At 37.9% G+C, this 21,642-nt stretch overlaps 1 protein-coding gene across 5 annotated transcripts in view; it reads left to right on the forward strand.

Annotated features, from left to right (window-relative positions):
* Window positions 1–21,642, forward strand: part of MCTP1 (multiple C2 and transmembrane domain containing 1) — a 265,491-nt gene that overhangs the window by 223,313 nt on the left and 20,536 nt on the right. For all 5 annotated transcript variants that reach the window (XR_006932340.1, XM_040655736.2, XM_015280543.4 and 2 more), the window contains one exon: window positions 7,482–7,535. Coding sequence is in view for 4 of the 5 variants with exons in the window: in XM_040655736.2 (XP_040511670.1) it covers window positions 7,482–7,535 (54 nt within the window). In the remaining variant the exon portion in view is untranslated. The remainder of the gene's footprint in view (window positions 1–7,481; window positions 7,536–21,642) is intronic.

Here is a 21,642-nt window from a genome sequence, read left to right on the forward strand (position 1 = left end):
TTACTGAAATTACATTAATATGTATATTGTATGCAACATACCATAAAATTAGTAACAGCTTTTTTTCCTACTGAAAAGCTTACAGCTCCAAATCATAATGTAATAGGTTATGTTAGGCTCACAAGGTTAGATTTGCTTGAATAAATGCTGATTTATAAGAGAAGAGTATCTGCTCCTACTGGAATCTTAACATTACTTGGAGAGAGTTAATAGCAGTTTAAAGCATCATTGTCCCTTTATGCTGTTAACAAATATAATAAGCTATTTTATTGTGGAGAACTATCATAAAAATTTGTTAAACTGCTTTTATTAGAGATGTATGGTAGAGTTATCATTGATATTTAACCATACAAAGAATGGGGTTTTTTGTCATGCTGAGCTGAAAATGAACCACTCTAAAACCAGAGATACGATATTTTCAAATGTACAGTGCATGCTGAAGCCTTTAGATGGAGACATACTTCAAATAAACACCTAAAATTCAGTTCACAGTGCATTATGTAAATGCAGAAAAAAGCTAAAATAATTGAGAACCAAATACTGGAAAAAAAAATAGAGAAGCAGGGCTTCTACTTATGCCATTTTTTTATATTAAAAATTACATATTCTTAGCTACATTAACAACTGAATATTGGGGGCATACAAAGCTGATAACAGGAGAAAGGTTACAACTTCTTGTATAATAAACTGTATTTACTGCCTATGCATATTGCCAAGAAATGTATTATACTGCAAATAAATATTATGTTGTTGACATTACAGAACTATGTGTAATCAGTAGCATGCATCAAAAAGCATCTGATAGCCATATTAAAGTCTCATTTCCTATTAACAGTGAGACTAAATTATAACATGAGCACTTCCCAGAACAAGCTAACAAAATGCATTCTGTAAGATGAAATAATTGTATTTGAGTGTCTCTGTAAAAATCAGGAAGTATTTTAGCAGTAAAGTACTAATACTTCTCTTTTTAGTCTGCTATCTTCTGTACTGCAATATATTCAGCCTTACTGGCAAGCTTATCGCACTAATTATTATTACATCTAGTGGCTCAGTTATCTTGATGATTACTGCAGATGAAATACCCCAAGGTCAAACATTAACAGTATAAATCAGGATCGATTGTATTCCAGATCTACTATGCTATTAAATCAGAATCTGTTAATTTCATTTTTATTTTTCTTATAAATGTGGTACAAAAAACTGGACATTTTAATTAAGCTGTATCTCCCACAGAGTTTCTCCTTAACAGTTCATGAAAGGAGCAGACATCATGTTGTGAGAATGACCACAAAAACACAGCTGTTGTGGGCTTGAGGGTGGTGGATGTCTTTGCTTTAAGTTCAAGGACTTCAAAACTACCTGAAAAATCCTAACTGGCTTTGTGCACCCAACTTAATTGAGATACTCTGCGTATAATTTTATACTGCACTGTACACACAAACACTGTGAACTGTGAGACACACAGGAGTGTGGTATAGTCCACATGTAGGCAGTATGAATTACATGAAATCCAAACAGCCTCGAGCAGTACAGTTCTGACTACATTCTTTGCATGTATAAAAGGTATGTTATTCAAAACCAAATCTCATTCTCTTTTATTTTATCTTCTAAAAGTTTATACCTTCATAAAAGCAAATTCTTGAAAAGCAAAATCTCTGCAGATATTTTGACACTGTAGCATGAGATACAGCATAAACTATTTTCTTCTGCTTTTCATTTCAGCCAACTATGTTTGAAGTACTAAATCCAGTAAGATATAAGCAAATCTATGGAAGTTTTAATGGCACAGATTGTTGTGTACTTCACGTTGGATTAGCCGAAGAAATTAGAACAGAAGACAGTTCGTGAAGTGACTTGCTGTTTGCAGTGAGAAACAGCAGGCTGGTAATGAGAGAGTAGGGCCTTTCATTAAAAGTGTTCTTGAGTTTCAATGTGCCACTTTTCCACAAAGCATTTTCAAGAGGTATTGTAAAGTTCTCTGCCATCGTTGATTTTTTATTCAAGATGCTTCTGAATAACTAGAATGCAAGCATACTTTGCAGGTGTTGATGTTGGAAGTTGCAACAGATTATTTTCTCATGAATCCTATATTGTTTGTAAGTCAGCAGATCATTTTTAGAATAAGTGCAAGTTGCAGTTAATTGTCAACTAGCTAAAAAGACAACATTCTAGTCCATAAATATTTGGGCTTTTTCTACAATGCAAATATGGTATTTGTACTGCCTTGTGGTAACCTTATTCAAGATAACTGCACATAGTTGCTGCTTTGACAGAACAAGGCTCCTGTAATCTTGTATGAAGTACAAATTGTACAATATTTATAGACAAAGCTCTTTTACCTCAAAGAAGGTGGGAATGGGTCAATAGGAAAAGCAGCGTGTAGGAATTAGACTGCTTTTTGTGATTAATATGTTTTCAGAGGGTCTATTTTGCACAGAAACAATCTCATTTTGCTACATTTAAACAACATCTGCTTACTGTTTGTCTGTGAAGTAGCTGACATGCCATATTTGAGGACATCTACGTGTGTTTTTTAAAATGTCATCTGTATTAGTATTACATTCAAAGAACAGTACCAAGAATTAGGTTCTTTCAAGACCTTCTACCAGTATGCAGCATATAAGTCTGTGACAAGTGACATTACAGAAGGTCATGTCACTTTTAACTGCTTGCATTAGATCTTTCTGATTTCCCCAGTGCCCTTCCTTTGTTTGATTAATACTACTTGATTTCAAGCAAGCTATCGGAAGGCATAATTTAGAGTGAGTGTTCTAGGGACAATCTAAGATTTTTGCCATAGAACTTTTAATAAAATAACTAATGTTTCACTTTATCTTCATATGCTTTTTCCTGTTCTCCCTCACTATCCCTCTATTCCCTTCTCTTCCTCCTCTCCATTATACCTCCCCAGGGTGTAAGGGTTGACATAGAGATCTGAGTAACTACTACATTGCTTCAAACCAAAGAAGCACATTCATACTTTATTTGAATAGCAAGGAGCCACTATCAAAGGGGGAAAAAAAATCCATTGTGGATTTTTTTTATACAGTATTATTAGAATCATAGAATGTTTTGGGTTGGAAGGGACCTCAAGCGTCATCAAGTTCCAACCCGTGTGCTACAAGCAGGGCTACCAGCTGCTAGATCAAGTACTGGACCAGATTGAGCAGGGACACATCCAGCTTTGTCTTAAACATCTCCATCCACAACCTCTTTGGGTGGCCTATGCCAGCACCTCACCACACTCTCAGTAAAAAATTTCTGACTGACGTCTAATGTAAATCTCCCTTCCTTTAGTTTAAAACCATTCCCCCTTGTTCTGTTATGATCTACCTTTGTAAAAAGTTGATTTCCTTCATGTTTATAAACTCCCTTGAAATACTGGAAGGCCACAGTGACATCTCCCTGCAGCCTTCTCTTCTCTGGACAGAACAAGCCCAGTTCCTTCAGCCTGTCTTCATTAAGAGGTGCTTCAGCCCTCTGATCATCTTTATGGCCCTCCTCTGGACCTTCTCCAAAAGCTCCACATTTTTCCCATGTTGGAGGCTCCAGACTTGAATGCAGTACTCCAGCTAGTAAGAGTAGAAGAGGACGATCACCTGCTTCTCCTTGCTGCCGCCTCTCTTCTGATAGAACCTATGATACCATTTTCAGTCTCATGAGTAGGTCTTGGACTTGCTCCACCCTTATAGAGGGGGAAGTTTGCTCCCTGATTTCCCACCTAGAGGTTCAGGTTCAGAGATGGAAGGCTCAGGAATGTGAGAATCTGGGCTGCCAGTGAGGGCTGAGGCAAAGAACTCACTGGGTGCCTCGGCCTCCTCCATATCTGTTGTATCCAGTTCTCCTTTCTTGCTTACCAGAGAGAGTATGCTCTCTTTGTCCTGCATCTTCTAACTATATAGCTGTAGAATCTCATCTTGTTGTTTTTAAGATCTCTTGCCAAGTTCAGTTCCATCTGCACCTTGGCTTTCCTAGTACCATTTCTGCAAGTCTGAAGAGCCTCCCTGTATTCTTTCCAGGTGACACACCCTTGCTTCCACTGTCTGCACTTGCCCTTCTTTTCCCTCAGTTTGACCTGCAGGCCCTTGCCAAGCCATGCCAGTTTCCTGCCTCCCCTGCCCGCGTCCTTATTCTGAGGGATGGAGAGCTCTTACACTATCATAAGGGCATCTTTAAAGAGCAGCCAGCTTTGTTCCACTCCTGTTTCTGAGGACTTCTTCCTGGGAGAACTCTGTCAATTCCTTAAACAGCCTGAAGTTTGCTCTCCTGAAGTTCAGACTCCTGACTCCAGTCTGCCATGCCCATGTTCCCTGAGATCATGAACTCAATCATGGCATGGTTGCTGCAACCCAGGCTGCCTCCGATCTTAATGTCTTTAATGATTTCCTCCACACTGGTGAGCACCAGGTCCAGCAACCCTTCACCTCTGGTTGGTCTGTCCAGTACTTGAACCAGAAAGTCATCATGAATGCACTCCAGGATTCTCCTGGGTCACTTGCAGCTCACCATACTGTCTTGTCAGCAGATATCTGGGTGGTTGAAATCCGTGTTCAGGATAAAAGCCTGTGAGTATGTAGCTGACACAGGAAGGCTTCATCAACAGGCTCCTCTTGGTCAGGTGGCCTGTAGTAGACCCCGAACACCACTGTCCTTTATTGGTCCCATCCCTAATTTTAACCTGCAGGCTGTCCACCTGTTTCTGTCTATTTCTCTGAAGGAGCGTCTTGCAATCTATCCACTCCCTAACATTGAGAGCAACATCCCTGCCCCTCCTATCTTGCCTATCCCTTCAAAAAAACATATAGCCATCGGTGGTGGTGTTCCAGTTATGTGAATCATCCCGCCATGTTTCTGTGATGGCAATAAGATCAAAGTTTTCAGAGTGCACACAGTTCCCACTTCCTCTTGCTTATTTCCCATGCTGTGTTCATTGGTTTTGAATCTCTTCAGCTACACTTTTGGATGCAGTGCCTTCCTAGAGGAGTCATTCAATTGGTCAGTTCTCCTTCTGCTCAGATCCCTGTCTCCCACTGTGGAGAACATCACTTGCGCTCCTGGCTCCTTGAACACCTTCCCAAGGGGAGCAAAGTTCCTTGGATATTTCTTTGTTTCCTGGTTGCAGCCTCATTCTTCAGTATAGAGCTTTTATAACACTTCAGGATATTCTTCATATATTCACTAATTCTTCATATATCTAATAATTATGAAGAATCTACTATTCCTGCTTTTATTTGTGTGAAAGTTCTGAAAAAAAAACATTGTTATGGTGCTTTAATAGATTGTATTATTCTGCCCATATTGTCTGAATATTCATGTGTTCTTGTTTTTCATAACTCTTCTTTAGAATTTCAAGAAAAGTGAAAGCACAGACTAAGTTTCATTTACATTAAAGGGTCTGTATCTTGGGCTTGAGATCTTGGGCTTAGACAGTATATGAATTAACAGATTCAGGCTTATACCTTGGGCTTTAGTCACTTAATGATGTAATTACTAACCTTTTTTCTGTGTGGCAAAAAGGCTTCCATCCCATTGTAGCCCTTAAGAGTTTGTTTTTATCCTCTCAGTTCACCAATTTCTGTAGAATTGATGCAAGCATTTCCAGAGATGCTTTCTAAACTGGGTCTCTGAAACTAGCCATGTTAGGAGTTTTAGAATGGGTTTGTTTTATGCAGTTAGTGTAGTTACAGCTGATCTCCACAAGCAATTGGAACACCACTGGGAAGACAACAGCCAGCTACAAACAGAGGAACAAGTTGTTAAGGCAAGTCTGTGAGAAACTGAAAATGCCTTTTTGTCCACAGCGAGGTCCATGAAACGATGTCTGAGGTGCCTCCAAATGGGGTCCATAAGATGGTACACTGAGCTAAGCAGCACCTAGTATGCATTTCAAAAGTATGTTCTCAACCTTTGTCAATCTTGTTGTTGAAAGGTTCAACTCACCTGTCACTGTCCTGAACTCTCTGGTTCTTGCCTCTGACCCTCTTTCTTTAATAGAGCAGTGCTGACTTTAAAGGGAAGTAGAGGAGAGTGGTGAGGGAAGCTCCTTCCCCTACAAATTCCGCATCTGTTATAGGAAGTGTTAGGCAATGGATTGAAATGAGGATGAGCATCTGAAACTGGGATTGTTTTGAATCGAGCTGTTGACTGGCATGCAGGCAGAGTGCTTTGTGTTAGGTGTGATAAAAACTGTATGTGTTCATCTTCCAAATGGACTCAGCAACATGAAAAAACAGAATGAATCATAAAATGATTTGGGTTGGAAGGACCTTAAAGATCTCCTGGTTCCCACTCCATGCCATGAGCAGAGTTGTCATGATTATCTGGAATTTTCATGATAGTTGAGATAACCCAGAAGAAGGCCTCTGATATATGTTTTTTTTTAATTTCTCTTTCCTCAATTTTTCTATTTTTCTGTTTCCAAATTTGGCCCTTCAATCATGTTCAAGTCCTTCAGTTCTTGGACGTGCGTATGGATCTGCTGAGAATGCACTCACTGATGTCCTTCTGGGAAGATTATGGAGTTACAGTTGTACCGTGTTACCCTAAATAACAAGTACACCAAAGCTATTTGTCATTTACTTTGTAACAAAATAAACAGTTGCTTCAGATGGTGACCAATTGGTAACACAGACCAAAGGAATAAGGTTTCATGCCAGTGAATTTTTATTTCACTTATCTTTTTATGCATGTTTTATAATATAGTTTTTTTGTTAAGCGCCTGTATGACACTGGGCTAGGTGGATCTTTACTGTGCTTTATTATGTCTGTTCTTATATTACAATAAATATTTACATATAAGTTATTATATAAGTAGCTGCATCCTTTCCTGATACAAGAGAGTACCGACTTAATTAGAACTTTCCTCACTATTTAAATTGAAATATACAAAATGTATACATGTGGCAACTAGTTAGCGATTAACGTGCAGAAAGTTAGGTGCACAGATTGTATAAAAGTGATATTAAGAAACGTAGAGATAATAGAACATATGGTGTGTGTCGTCGTAGATCATAAGGAGACAAGCTAATATGAGTTTATTCCTGGCTTTTTCTTCTTCAAAAATCTCTTGCTGTAAACTGTAAATTCTGTTAGAAATGTTGTGTGTTTCTCTAGGTAACAGTAAATTAAAACAAGCATGTATGTACTGTACAGCCACCAACAGAGATGACAAAGGATTCCTTTAGTTAAAACTATCATACATTGAATTTTGAACTAGCTTTTAAATACTTAAATTGTCAAGCAAGCATTTTGTACGGGAGAGGTTTTCAGTATGTAATTCCCTAATGTATGTCAGTTAACGCTACAACACTTTCCTAAATTTGAATCTCTAGATGAAGTGTATTTTCCTAGTTGTACATTTTCCTTCTGTGCATTTATTTCAAATGTTAATAAAGTTTTCATCTACAAAAGGTTTAGAATTGACAGAACAAAACTCTTCCTTTTTAAATCATGACAACTACTACTGTTTCTGTCTGCAGGTAGTGGAGGACATGCTAGAGGACGAGGAAGAAGAGGATGACAGAGATGACAAGGTAATTATCTTTCCTAGCACTTGGGTACCTAGGGATGGGAGAATTTAGACATGACACTGTTTTTACAGACAGTTAAAAAAGGAGTTGAAGTGTTTTAGTCCAGAAAATTGGACAGAGCTGTTTATCATCCTAACAATGCTACTGTGTGTTACAGGAAAGGATAGAGGACTATAAATCCTGCTTTTTTTCTTTCTTGGTCCAGAGCTGGGTCAAATATTTTTTCTGCCAGGAACAAAAATAATTCAGCTTGTCTGGAACTTGATAGCTCTTGTGAAGATAACTGCAGTGACAACTGTTTTTGAAGGACAAAAATTTGTCCTGTCTTGAGTATTACAAATAGGGTTGCACTTTAGGGGAAAAGTGGTGTAAAAATAGCAACTCCATACTGGTTAAAGACAGGATATTGACATCTATAATTTTCAAAGGATTACTTGGTAGAAGAATGGCTGAAATGTTTTGCACTCTGTATGACATTTAAATAATCACAATTCTCATAGGCGTCCATTTGATTTGAAGTTGAAGTTGTGGCCCAGCAAGCTGGGAAACTATTGCAGATCATTTGGCTATTTGAAGAAACGTGGTTCACTTTGGAGACTGCTGGTTGGGTTGAGGATTGCAACCACAGTAAATAACAGCTCGTTTCCACATCTTATTGAGCCAAGCTATGGGACTGCTTGGATTGGTTGTCCCCCAGGGAGAGGGGAAAAACGGAGAGAAGAAATTAGAATGACCTTGCACCACAGAAGAAATGGCTAGTGCTGGCGGGACACCTTCCCGATGAAACAAGTACAGTGCAGATAGTCCTGTTGTTTCTGGTATTTTCATACTAGTAAAATGATATTTGTGAAAGAAAAGGAAAAAAGAAAAGGAAAAAAAAAAAACAATAATTTTACAAGAACTCATTTAAAACAGAAATGTTTTTGTCCTTCACAGATATTTCCCCACTTCTGCTATAGAAAAGCAATGATTTTTTTTTTTTTTTTTGTGAGGAAAAAAAACAATGTATCTTAATTTATGCCCTTGACCTTTGTTTCTAGTTGAGATGTACAGTTATATACCACTGTAAGATTTCATATGCTGGCAGCAGCATTTGAAATGTCAGAAAATTCACTGTGATTAGTTAATCCCCTGAATGATTATTTTTCTGTTAGCTAACACCTAAGATCTGAGAGATAATAAAAAAAAAGTATTTTCCTCATTCTTTTGCCAGCTCAAACATTTTACAATTGACAGAAAGATATTATGTGAAATTCTTCTATACATCACTTAAATCGTTAGCTACATCATTTCAGGATTGGCAAACACTGCAGCAACAAAACCTTCTTTTACAAAACACGTAGGTGATGATTTTTAACACTAAATTATATGAGCACGCACTTCTGGCAATAAAATATATGATTTATTGCAAAGGTCAGCCATGTAGCTGTGGAGGGCTTGTATTTTAACTCAACATGCTGGCTTTGAATCATCATTTCTCTTCTGATAAACACTGATCTGCCATCCATTTGAGGCCATTTTCTCCTGTTTGCTCCTGCTTTATTATTAGAGCTAGTGCAAAAGTACCGTCCCAGCAGTATGTGTATTTCTGGATATTTTAAATAACTGTGATTAGTTCACAAAGAATAATGCTTGACCACTTCTGTAGTTTAAGTCAGCCTGTGTAGTTACAGCCTACTTGTTTCGGAAATTGCTAAACAAACTCCTTAAGAGAGGATGGTGAGGGTGGGGGCAAGCCCCCTTCTCACTAGCACGCCCATCCAGTTTTGTGGCTATTAGCCGATGCCAGGCAGGCATACCCAGTTGGAAGTACCACTCGAGGTTTCAATGTCATGATCAAGTATTTAGCTTTCTCAAAGTGACAACAGAATTCATATATATTTCTAGATACAATTACCAACACTGAATAAAACTAAGGGAGCACTTGCATTGCCATGTACACTCAGTGAGCCTTTTTATTGAATATTTAAGAAGTGTCTTTCTACACAGAAGGTGTTTAGGAATATTTTTATGAATTCAAAGCTGTCTCCATGACTGCAAACATTTTGAGTTCTCATAACTGAATGAGCAGAAAATTACACTTCTTAAAAATGTGTGGACTTCCATGTATATTCAGCAGTCCTCACAGCGGGCATTTCTTAGCACCGGGCTAGACTATAAAGCATAAGTGCATCATTCAAACTGAGCTTTCTGTCATTAGATGTGTGTTAGTATGGTTTTTCCTTTGTGGTGCACTCAAACATGCCCTGTCAACTGCTGCTGGTCCTTTTGCATCCTTCTGTCAAGATGTAAGGAGCACCATTTCATATTATTATAATTTATATCTGTGTTTTCCTAAAGCTATGTGTAGAACAAAATTTTGTGAGAAAACATGCACACATTTTGTAACACCAGCTGGTAGTGACCTTTGGCTTTTATTATTTCTCTGTTTCTTTATATGGTAAAATAGAAAAGTCAAGTAAATGAGTGTTCTGATGTGATAAAAGTAAGTAGATTAATAAATGTGCCAAAGCCTCACTTTAATTGAAAATGAAGCATATGTTGCTAGTATGTAAAATATGTCCCAGATGTTTGACCATGGCTAGTGTCTTAGCTTTGCCTGATTACCACGAGGCAGTTATTAGTCCTGTAACCTTTGTACTTAACGGTAAATGGGGTATTACATGGCACAGAACCGGAGCACCTGTTTTCCATTCAGCAAAGACCCCTGGCAGGCTTTACCTAAGCCTATGCATATGTTTTCACTTAGCAGATTGTTGGGTGATTATGAAAAGTGTCTTTCTTTAGAGCCGGCTTAGCTATTAGTCATTTGCTTGCAGTGAAAGGGCAGCTCCTCAGCTACTTGATGACGTCCGTGTGAGCACACGCTGATGTAGGCTGTGGGACGTGCAGAAGAAGACTATCCAAATTGCACAGCTACAGAAGTAATAAACTGAGGATGATAAATACTGGAGTGCACGTAATTAGTTAAAGTAATGCGTTTTACCAGTGTTAGTGTATGTATTGCTGAGAGGAGTTTGATAGGGTAGATATGCACTTACCGTGCTATTTGCTTAGTCTCATTCTAATATTCTGGATTTTATTAACTTTTTTTTTTTTTTTTAAATACCCTCTGCTGCAATTAAGTTAGACAGTATTGTCACTTTAAGGTCACAGGATGTGTTTTTAACTGGGGGATATTAACTTTCATCTTCTGTCTCAATATGACTAATTAAAAATGGATAGGATACTTCTTGCTGTATCAGTTACAAAGCAGTGTTTAAGCTGGAATACTCTTTTTCTATTTTTGTTTCTTTGTCATGTGTTTAGGAACTGAGATTTGTTTGGCTCAGGCATTTGTCATAGGTTTAGTACTAGTTTTCAAAGAAATTGCACTAGATTCTTTAATCCATATGTTCTATATGGCTAGCTAAACCTGTCCTAACCACAGGTTTACCTTTTAATCTGATTTCTTTCTTCTCTCTCTCCTTACTTTTTGGTTCCCATCCAAACACTGGCTTACACATTACCTTAGCAAATAGGGGTCAGTTGAATTACTTGAAGTCAAGTTATTAACAATCTACCAAAAAGATTTTTAAACAGTTACGTAATAATAATGTAGTGGTCAATACATAATCTATATATATAATAAGGATTTTAGTTCATCATTTTAGAAGTTCAGGTATGCTTTTCACATAACTTTATTCTTTGAAAAAGTTCCATATAAGATTTGAGATATTCACAAAGAATTTCAGCTCAGCATTGTGTGGGTAGCACACAGCAGGCCACAGAGTTGATCCAACAAGAGACACTACTAGTGTGGATTTTAGCAGAGGAAGACTCATAGTATGAGCACTATCCTATTTTAATGTTTTATTGACAGCAACAATATTTTAGTAATACAGAATATACAAATCATTTGTACTTTCAGCTATTCTCTCTTCAGGCTTCTGTTCTTTCAGAAATTCATTGCAGTTCTCAGCCAATGTTCTTATTCTTCAACATCACTGGAAAGTTTTGTAATGAAAAATAGTTGAGTCAAGTTAAAGTCTTTCTGAAACTTGTAATCATCTTCGCCAAGAGGTAACAGCCTTGTTTTCAAGCCAAGATACATTCATAAACCATATCCTGCATTTTTTACCATGAGTAGATCACGAAGAATAGGTAACTTTGCTATAGCAGATACTATATTCTGTAAAAGATAAGACTGCAGTTTATTGTAGTTATAGTCAGTTCCTATAAAATAAATAGTGAGATAACAATAAAGGAATAGGTAGGGAGTGAAGTAGAAAGAAAAAATTCCAAAATGTAACAAATAAGTACATAGGTTAAGCTGTAGTTTTATTCCACCATTAGAATGATACATGCATGTAACATACAAACACTGACTGTAAATACTGAAATTTTAAAACTTTCAGTTCAAACTGTAATGGCATATGAAACTGCAGTCCCCTAAAAACTTTGCTAGATTATCAGTACTTATAAAAGAAACCTAGAACTGAACAGTCTGAAAAAGAAGTAGCTGCAGCAAAAGTCGAAGGTTCTCAGTGCAGTTTCTTTTAGCTCAGTTTAGTTATTCACAGAGAGGCAGTGATAAAGACTGTGATGTTTATATCATGGTTGTATGTAGTAGGAGGGATGATAGATGGGCTTCTTCAGGGCATAAACTGGAATATCAGCTGATTCTATTTGAACTTTCAGTCATCCCTCTTCTCAGCCATGGACCTACAATAGTCTGGATGTACCTTATATCATGTGGACCTTTCACACGGGCACTTCCCCAGAAATCAACTTCATCCTATTCAGGATAAGGGCATCAAATGCACTTTGTGATCAGAGTGTGCACCTTTGCAAACAGGTGACTGAAAGCCTTCTCACAGATTCAGTTTTAGCAAGATCAGGCTGCTTCTCCCAGTGCACTCTTGCAATGCTATCAAAATTAGTGGAGTAAAACAAATTAATGAGATCAGAACCTGAGATTTGTCTTTAAAGTTTGGTGCCCAAGGTGTGTGAAATTGTCTCTGGAGGACTGTGAGTCTATAAACTATCGAATGAATTACACTCCTCCATGTATGTGAGTTTTTTTCACCTGTGACTAATATAGTGTGGGTAATGTTCTTCACTTATTAAGTAATCCAAGTATAATTCAATGAATCATTAAATCAAATGAAGAATATGTCTTAATTATGTTAGCTGTTTCAGAATGTGACATAATTTTGTCCTACGTTTTTCCTCTAACCTTAACATAACTAAGCCAATTTAAAGTGTTTGAGACTAGGCAAAGGTCTGTTTTTACCAAGTTCCTCAAAAAATATCTATAAGAAATAAAGTGTAGGAAAGGCATCTACATGGTCTTCTCAGTGACTCAGCGAAGAGCCAAAGCTTTATTGTCAGGCAGATTGTTTGGCACCTTAGCTGCAAAGGCATTTGTCATATGGCTTCAAATGCAGGGAGAACAGGCCATTAACCATTCTCTAACCTATTTTTTTAATGTAATTTTCCACACAGACTCGTGAGATAAGAGTTTAAGCCACTGTCACAAACTGCCTGTTACTGTAGGCAAGCATCTCTATCTCCTATACTTGAGTATTTGTCAGCCCTTTAGATACTTCATTAGGTTTACTTTAGTCTTCCACTTTATCCTTCCAAAGAGAAGCTTAAATGCTTGTCTTAGAGATACTTCTTGAGCTTGTTCTACAGCCAAACGTATTGTGCATGATATAGAACAGGTCTTCATTGAAGTCCCACAGAAGGCAGAGATGTTTAATGGGTAAGACACAAATTTGGAAGCCTGTTAGAAGAGTGAGATGGTTTGAGATGTGTTAGTGTGAATGCTGTGTGGACCCTGTCCCTTGTAGTGGGTTGAGTGCCTGACACAGCATACATGCGTGTAAATGAAGGAGTGGCAGAAGATGATGATACCCAGTAATGTGTCTCTCTGCAAAATGGATAGCATGTCACAGTCTGTGTTTTCAGATGTGATTTGCAGCTGAAGGTTTCAGCACAGTCCAACTGAAAGTATGCATTTATACAACCCAGCTGAAACTCTGCCTTTAAAGCCAGCAGGTGCTTTTTGTTTCACTGAAATGCTTGTAAGAAAAAGTGCAATATGAGCTACAAAAATTTGGCAGGACAGTTGATGAGATATTGCAGACAGATGCAGGATTCTGGGAAAATAAATTGCAAATTTTTGCAAATAATTTGAATGTATTTTGTGTGCAGTTTGAATGTGTCAGGAGATTTTACATTGCTTTCTTAATGTTGATGTGTGGATCAGTGAAGAGTGTGCTGGATAGATCATCCAGGAAATATAATCCTGGCAAAATGAAATGGGCATCCTTGTCCCAAAGAATTTATGTGCAAACCTTCTCCCAGATGAGTGTGATATGGAAGGACAAAGTTGGCAGTGTGCAGCAGAGTTTGCAAAGGCAGAATTGCAGGGAGTAATCTGTGGCAGAGAAACAGGTAAACTGGATGTATATAAATTGTGTGGACAATTGAAGCATGTATTCAGCTTTATTCTTTCTTTTACTTCTGTAGATGCATTCACTGATTCCTACTATAAAAGATGCAAAGGTATGGCAGTTTAGCAGGACAGTTGATCATCTAAATGAACTGCTGTGATCATCTACTTTAGAAACCTTCAGATATGCTTCTATTCAGAAAGGGGTAATGTTTTTCATGCATCCCGGAAGATGCTCATGGACATGCAGCTCCCAGTGTACAGACTTTACGTGTCTGGAGACGTTCCCACTGGAGTTCTTCTACCAGGTGTCTTCTGTTCTGCTGCCTTGCAGTATGTTTGTCTTTTGGAGAAAAAAGGCATATTTGAGTACTAACAGGTCAGACAACTTCTCTGCAGAAGAAGGCTTCTGTCCATTCTTCCATCCTACATCTCTTCCTCCATTTCTGGGGGATAGAGGATAAAGCAGCCCTTTGGCACTTTGTTTCCGTAGCTTCTTGGTTTTGGTATTTTTTGAGTGGTGGACCAGGCCCTGCCATGGCTGCTGTGGCCTGGTATTGAGTCTAACTGGGTCCAGTGCTGGCCTAACTGCTGGACCTGCCTCTTGTTTGGGTTCCTTAACATTTCTTTGAAGACATGTACTCAGCTGTGAACCTTGTGGGAGCAGCTCTGCGTGAAGGGCCTTCAGCAGGAGCTAGGACAGGAAGAAGGAGATATGACACAAAAAAAAACAAAATGCAGACAACATGGGCCAGGAGCAGGATATGCTGTGACAGTAAGTGGGCAAAGATGCCACAAGGAATTGCAAGAGGAGGCAGGGAGAGGCCATCAGGCCTTGGGCAGGTGCACACTGGGAAGCAAAGGCTGGTTGCATGGGCATGTCCAGAGCCAGCCTCAGATCTCACATGGCTTAATTTTGGAGTGATTGGCATCACTGTCTCTGTAATGCTTTGAAGATAGCCTTTAGCGTACCGTTTAGAGAGAGTTGAAAATTAGAATTTATGGCAAATGGAAAGGTAATAAATGGTTGTTTTACCACTCTGGCTTAGTATTATGTGTGACTTAAGGACTGGAGTGGTATCTGTGTTATCTGCATGATCAGCAAATGTATGTTTGACTGGTTTGGGGACAGATGAGGTAATACGATAGGTTAAAATACAGCTGTAGCAGTCTGATAATGCAGTGTTTTTATTGATTGTCCAGCTAAGTAACTACACTAGGTATTTGGTTTGCTTGTCACTGTGCTTAGTGCCTGGGGTAGCTGAGCAAGTTACTTTTCCACTGTGTTGACCTCAAAGTCTCACAGTCTTTCAATCAGACTCCTCAGATTTCATACGCTGGCAATTCCTTTCCTGTTCTAATGGGCTATAGTAAAAAAAAATGTGTCACCTTTTGCACCATGTAATACTAAATCAGATCAGAGTTCATGCACAATTATGTCAGTGGAAATCTAATATTACAGACCTGCTTATCTTGAGATAGCACATGGAAAAATAAACTTGCACAACTGACAGACTTACTCGATTCTACTGATAAGTTATTTGTAAGTAATTGAGCTGAAGAATGCTTCCGGATTATTTTCACACATTTCAAAAAGTATACGAGATAATAAATATTATGAAGTATTGTCTTTTTCCTTTTCGCTCCTACTTCCTTTCACTTTTTATGTTTTGTTTTTCTGCTTGAGTGCTATAGTAACAAAGTCCAAGATGGGAAACATGGGTTGTATGTTAGCGAGCTGTTTTTGTTCTGAAGACTAACAAGCTTAGAAAAGTGAAATGGACACCACTCATTAATTTAATGTAACAGATACCTAATGGCATCTAAGTAGTACAGAAGTATGAGGAAAAAAATGTTTTGTCAAAAAAGTATTGCTTTCTGTTTTACTTTAACAGTGTGAAAAAGTCAAAACACCATCTAAAGCTTTCTTTTAATCAGAAATAGTAATTTAAGATCAGTTGCTCAGCAGATGTGCTTTTTTGGTATTTTATACTAAAAATGTTTTAATTCCTCTTGCCTTCAGCATATACAACTGTGTTTTGTTATTTCTTTAATATGTGGTATTGGCAATAATTTAAATTCAGCTATGGAAAAGGTTTTTATTGGTCTTCGATTGTAGCTTGGTTAGCATTTTAATTATCAGTAGGGATGGAAAAAGGAGAAATCCTTCAGTGTACTTTCTCTGCTGCTGCGTAAAAGACTGATTTCTCAATGGGTTGTTTAAAACTTCGGGGGTGAATTGGAAATATGTGTAAGTACACCAAAACATTTTCATGATTATTCTGAGAAGTGTCTGCTCTTCTCCTTTCCACTCTCAAAGAACAAATGCTGCCTCAATATTTTAGATCAATACGTAGCATATAATGAAGATCAAGAAACAGTTTACTCAGCTGTTTATTCTTAAGTATAATATACACCCATGCATTTTGATAAAGGAATGGTTGGCATAGTAATAGTTGTGGTTTCTGGACAGTCTGTTAAAAGCTAAGATTTTGTCATCTGTTCAGGGAAAGCTTAAAGATATATTATCGAAAATTACTTTATATAATGTAGCCCAAGAGCCACATTGTTACTAAATAATTTCTTAAAACATTTGTTATACTGATCAGTCTTTCTCACTCATCTTTCTCAGATTATATTGATACAGAAGAGAATGTGTCCTAACACCATGTTTGTTTGTTTGTTTTTGGTGTTTTTGTTATTATTGTTTTAAAGTTTAATGCTGAATTTTGAAGGCATAGAGCCTAAATACAGAACTGGCATTTCCTGGTAGTGCTGATGTGTTTTTTTCCTGAGTGGAATTTTGTCTGTTTATTTGAAAATAGACTTAAAGTGTTCAAAACGCAGCTGCATATTGATTTTTTCTGTTGGTTTGCAAAGGCAAACCAATGCCTACAGATCATGGATAGGAACTAGAATAGCTTACCAACAATTGTATTCAAACAAGATTGCAGGTGTTTTTCAAAATAACCTAGTCAGAAATGTAATTACTGGTGCTTGAGGGAAGAAACTTGAGGCACGAAGCTAACTAAGGCCCCTTGGGCTGTCTTTGACTGTTCTCTTTACATGACTCGTCATGCTCCTAAACTTAAGCATTTCAGTTCCTTTGGTTTCACATCTGCTGTTGCAGAAATGGATTGCACTTAGAGGAACTGTGAGGTTTTAGGTGATAGCTCAAAGGGTGGGGTTTGCAACCTCTCACTCCCTACAAGAACAAAGAAACTATAAATAATTGATTCACATTAGTGTTTACCAGATCTCCTTCCATCTGACTTATCACAAAATTCAGTCATGCAAAGTGGCTTTCTAGCCCACAGATTCAAGGCCTCCCACAAAAAAAAAAAAAAAAAAAAAAAAATCCCTGATAAGTATCTTTTATAGTAATTCAACACTATGTGGCTTTCTCTACTGGTGTAGTCAAAGAACAGTGTGAGCTTTCTTGGTAGCCCACAGGAAGAGTTATCCAGGGAAAGTCCAACATGTACTGTTTCTCCAAATTATCATTTTGAAAAGGAGTTCAGACGTCACCTCAGAGAGGCAGAGTCTATTGAGTTTTGAAGTTTTTTGGGGGAAAAAGTTTTAATATTGTTCTCCCAGGCCATTAACAAATGTTACTGGAAGTACCTCAAGTGCATAGGAACGTTTTGCAAAGGTTTTTCTTTGTTCTCTTTTTAATTCTAAGATGGTTAGAATGTGGTTTCAGATTGCTAACATTCAGAAGACTGTACACATGCCCTGAGCTAGAGTGAACTTACTTTCCACTAAATATTTCTTCTCCTACCTATCTCCAGTTGTTGGCTAAGCATGCTGCGGGACTCCGGGGAGGGCGGTGGGGGGATGTGGACGGGAAGCCTGTGAATTTCTATGATTTTTGTTCACTTCTGCAATTCATCAGAAGCATTCATCATTTTATGAAATTATTGTTTAATAAGGAGCAGGACTGTGTAGAAACTCTTTAAGAAAATATGGGCTAAGTGAGTCAAAGGAAAACATACAGGGAAGGGAGGGAGAAGAAAAGAAGGAACATGGCTGTGTAGTCCATTGTGTTTCACTTAGCGAGCGCAATGAAGAATTCACTAGCAAATTGTCTGTAGAGCTCTGTATTTGTAAAGCATTTTAAAAGTATAGATATGATTCGGGCAAATCATGTCTAAGAAAATGAGCACACAGCAACCTGGAAATTGTGGCCAAGTGAATACAATTCTGTACCAAAGGGATTATTTTTGTCCCACAAATTCACCAAACAGTTTTAAGTTCAGAAATGCTAAGTGATCTGTGTTCACAAATTATTTGGGAAGAAAAAATGCCTGTTTGTGTATCTTCGTGAGAATACTTGAAGATCAAAGGTTATGACAAACTTGTAATGAAAATGAAAAAAATAAAAATAAAAGAAGAAGAAGAGGAAATTGACAGAACCTGATTACGAGGACCATTAGGACTTTTTATGCAAAGAGGTAAGGAGAGCAAAAAAAAGGGTTCACATTCACACGGTAAAAAGCTTAATGAGAACGAGAGATTTCCACAACTTGAAAAAAGAAAAGAATGGCAGGGAAAAAATATATCCAGAGTACATGAGGAGGGAATTAGAATGAATTGTTTATAGTCTATCAGATAGTGGGCATTCATTAGAAAAGGTTCCAGCAACCAGAATCAGCACTTAAAAACTAAACATGAGGCATTTCTAAAGACTATTTTGGGGTAATGCATGAAAGTAATCCTTAGACTGTTAAGGGAATTATCTAATGATCTTACTGTTCCAGTAACATTTGTTTTCCAACAATCGTGGCAAATTAAGAGAGCAATGAAGGATACTAGTGTGTTATAAACTGAAGAGGAAATTGATTCTGATAATTACTATTGTTTTAATCTTCTATTCTCTGTAAATGACAGAGCAGACTCAAAGAAGGAAGTGGCCAAACAGGCAGGATTATTCTCACATTCAGAGAAACTCAGAGGGTACTTGATTAACCCTTAGGACCACTGACATCAGTCAGTATCACATATACTGTGTCTACTGCCCATTGTAAAACGGAGGGCTTTTTAAGTTAAAGCCCCAGACTATTTATAGATCACAAAATTTACCATTCCTGTTTACCATCCAATTGCCACTGTCAGAATTATGATAAAAATCTGTACTACTATTTGAAAGCATGTCTTAACTATCTTTGATCATAATGATTCCCAAAGTCAGTATCAGGATTTGAACATCCAGGATGGTTTCTATACTTCCTGTTAATTTCCTAGGAAGAGAAAGGAAGGAGGCCTAGGAGCTGCGTTGGAAGAGTTCATTTTCACAATCTGAACATGAATAATGTTCAGAATATACTATGTTTTCTTTTAAAAAGGTACTGAAAGGTAAAATTAGAGTCTGAAATCTGTGGGATTGCACCCTATAGAAAATTAAAGTCACTGAGTTCTTATTTCAATATTCCTTTTCTTGAAACTTTTTTTAGTAAGACCTTTTGCAATGACAAGGTCTGTAATGTCTTCACGCAAGTCAAAAAGGGTTTCTTTCCTCAAGGATGAAGTGAAACAGAAAGAAATAGTGTAAAAATTATGTTCTACTAATATCTCACTTTTCCTTTTCCATCATTTATATAGAGAGAGGTTAGCTAAGCACAGGGAACACGACAGCGTAACTCTACTACCTCACTGTGCAGTGTTATTCCATTCCTTTGGAAATGTTGATACAATCCAGTCATCATGCATTTCTTCTGAGCCAGTACAAATGTCTTACTTCAGAGATACATCCTAACCAGAGGATGTAAGGACAATTGTGGTTTGCAGAAGGTAGCCAGAACCCTTGCGCAAGACTATAAAGCCAGATACATCAGCCAGGTTACATTCTGTTAGTACTTTGACAGGTTTTTATGCTACCAAATTAGTTATTTTCTTCTTTCTCCCTCCTTTTTTCTATGTACAATTCTTCTGCTACTCAAGGAGGAAATTGGAGCTGTGCTTAGATATGCTAAATTGCCTTCACTTTAAACTATAAATAATTTGTAGCATTTAGTTATCACTACTGTTTTACAGATTTAGATCTCTCTTTAAGCCACTTAAATGGTGGCTGAGCTTTTTTAAATGTGTATTGAGAGTAACATTTATAGGAACAGTAAGGAAAATTGAGTACTGGATGAGATTGGTACATAGTTTTCTAATAATATTTCAGATTAATAGTTTGGGTCTTACCCCTAATGATAATAAAATTCTTTCTATTTACTATACCTTTAATTTCCTCTGTAATATTAGGGAAGATGGGGGAGGGGAAGCTCTGCGCAATACCTTGATTGGATTTAGCAAACATATTCAGACACATAAATGGCATAAAGAAGTTGGAAAAAATTGAGCGTGTGAAAGACTATTAAATAATAGTCTCTTGCCATTGAGCAGATCTCATCCCTCTTGAAGCTGGGATGCATGCAGTGGTGCAGTGCTCTACAAGATGGTGCATCACACACAATGGGGTGTTTATGCATTTGCAAAATACAGCTAAGAACAGGATAAGGCACCAGGTTAGGAAAGTCAGTAAAACTCATGTGAATGAAAGGCAAAAACTAATAACAATCACCAGCTGTGAAGAAGGTAGCTGCCTTTTTATACTATTTTTTCGGAGAGATAGTACCTATCTGGTACTAACTTCGCTGGTTTTACTAGGCTTGCTTTGTTTTCTGGCATGCTCAGAGGTAATTGTTAATGTAGCCCTGCATTACTTTTTATTCATCCACCTTCTCTGGTGAAGCTAATGGGCTTTCCGGCCCTGCCTAAAGCTAGGCTCCTATGCTGGGAGTGCTGGACCCACCAGGCTCTCCTTGAGAGGTCCCCTGGCCCTTCCTGGGGTAAGCAACAAAAAAGCCATAGTAATAATGATCGTTATTATTAATTATTAATACTATTGGCATTGTCACTTATTAATATTAATACTTCTGCTAATAAAGAGCTCCATCCATCTCCCTCCAGCATGGAGCAAGCTCAAACAAATCCATGGAAGAGAGCGCAATCAGGTGTGCCATCTCCAGTTGCCACGGTAGCCTCCTTGTATTCCCTTCGCTTTAGCATAACTTGCAGGGGCATTTCACAGGTGCTTACAGGTGCTCGGGAGAAGTGCTTTGCATGCTACACACTTCTGTGCTCCCCTGTTTTCCAATAAGCCTTGTTAGTGAATTCCCTCCATTTTTCTCCCGTGTAACACAATGTTAATATTTTCCACTGCATTCATTAGTATTTCCCACTGCACAGGAATCAAAAACACTAAAGTTAATACAAAGAAATGAAATCTCTGGGCTGAGACCAAACAGCACGATGCTGTGAAAGAGCTTTAGGTTCTGAGTGCTGGCTTCACCAAAGCTGCTGGGGGTTGTGGTGGGAGTACAGCTCTGTTCAGAGGACGAGGAAGAATTTCCTACTGAATTTTTGGGGCACTACTGACTGGTAAGAGCTGATTTCTATGCTGTGGAAGTGAAAAGTAAGCAAGCTCTAAGGAAACTGCTGCTGTGTTTTTATACACAGAGCAGAGGTTCTCAGGTGATTTTTAGCTTGAGATTGTGTTGAAGATATTCTGATTTCCCCTCCTCCCTTAGTGTGCTGGAGATCTTAAATATGTGTTTTCATACATGCTCTTGTACAAGCATGTAATAAAAATTAATCTATTTCAAAGCATGTGTTGGCAGA

The sequence above is a fragment of the Gallus gallus genome, chromosome Z (genome assembly GCF_016699485.2).
Source record: "Gallus gallus isolate bGalGal1 chromosome Z, bGalGal1.mat.broiler.GRCg7b, whole genome shotgun sequence".
Lineage (NCBI taxonomy): Eukaryota > Metazoa > Chordata > Aves > Galliformes > Phasianidae > Gallus > Gallus gallus.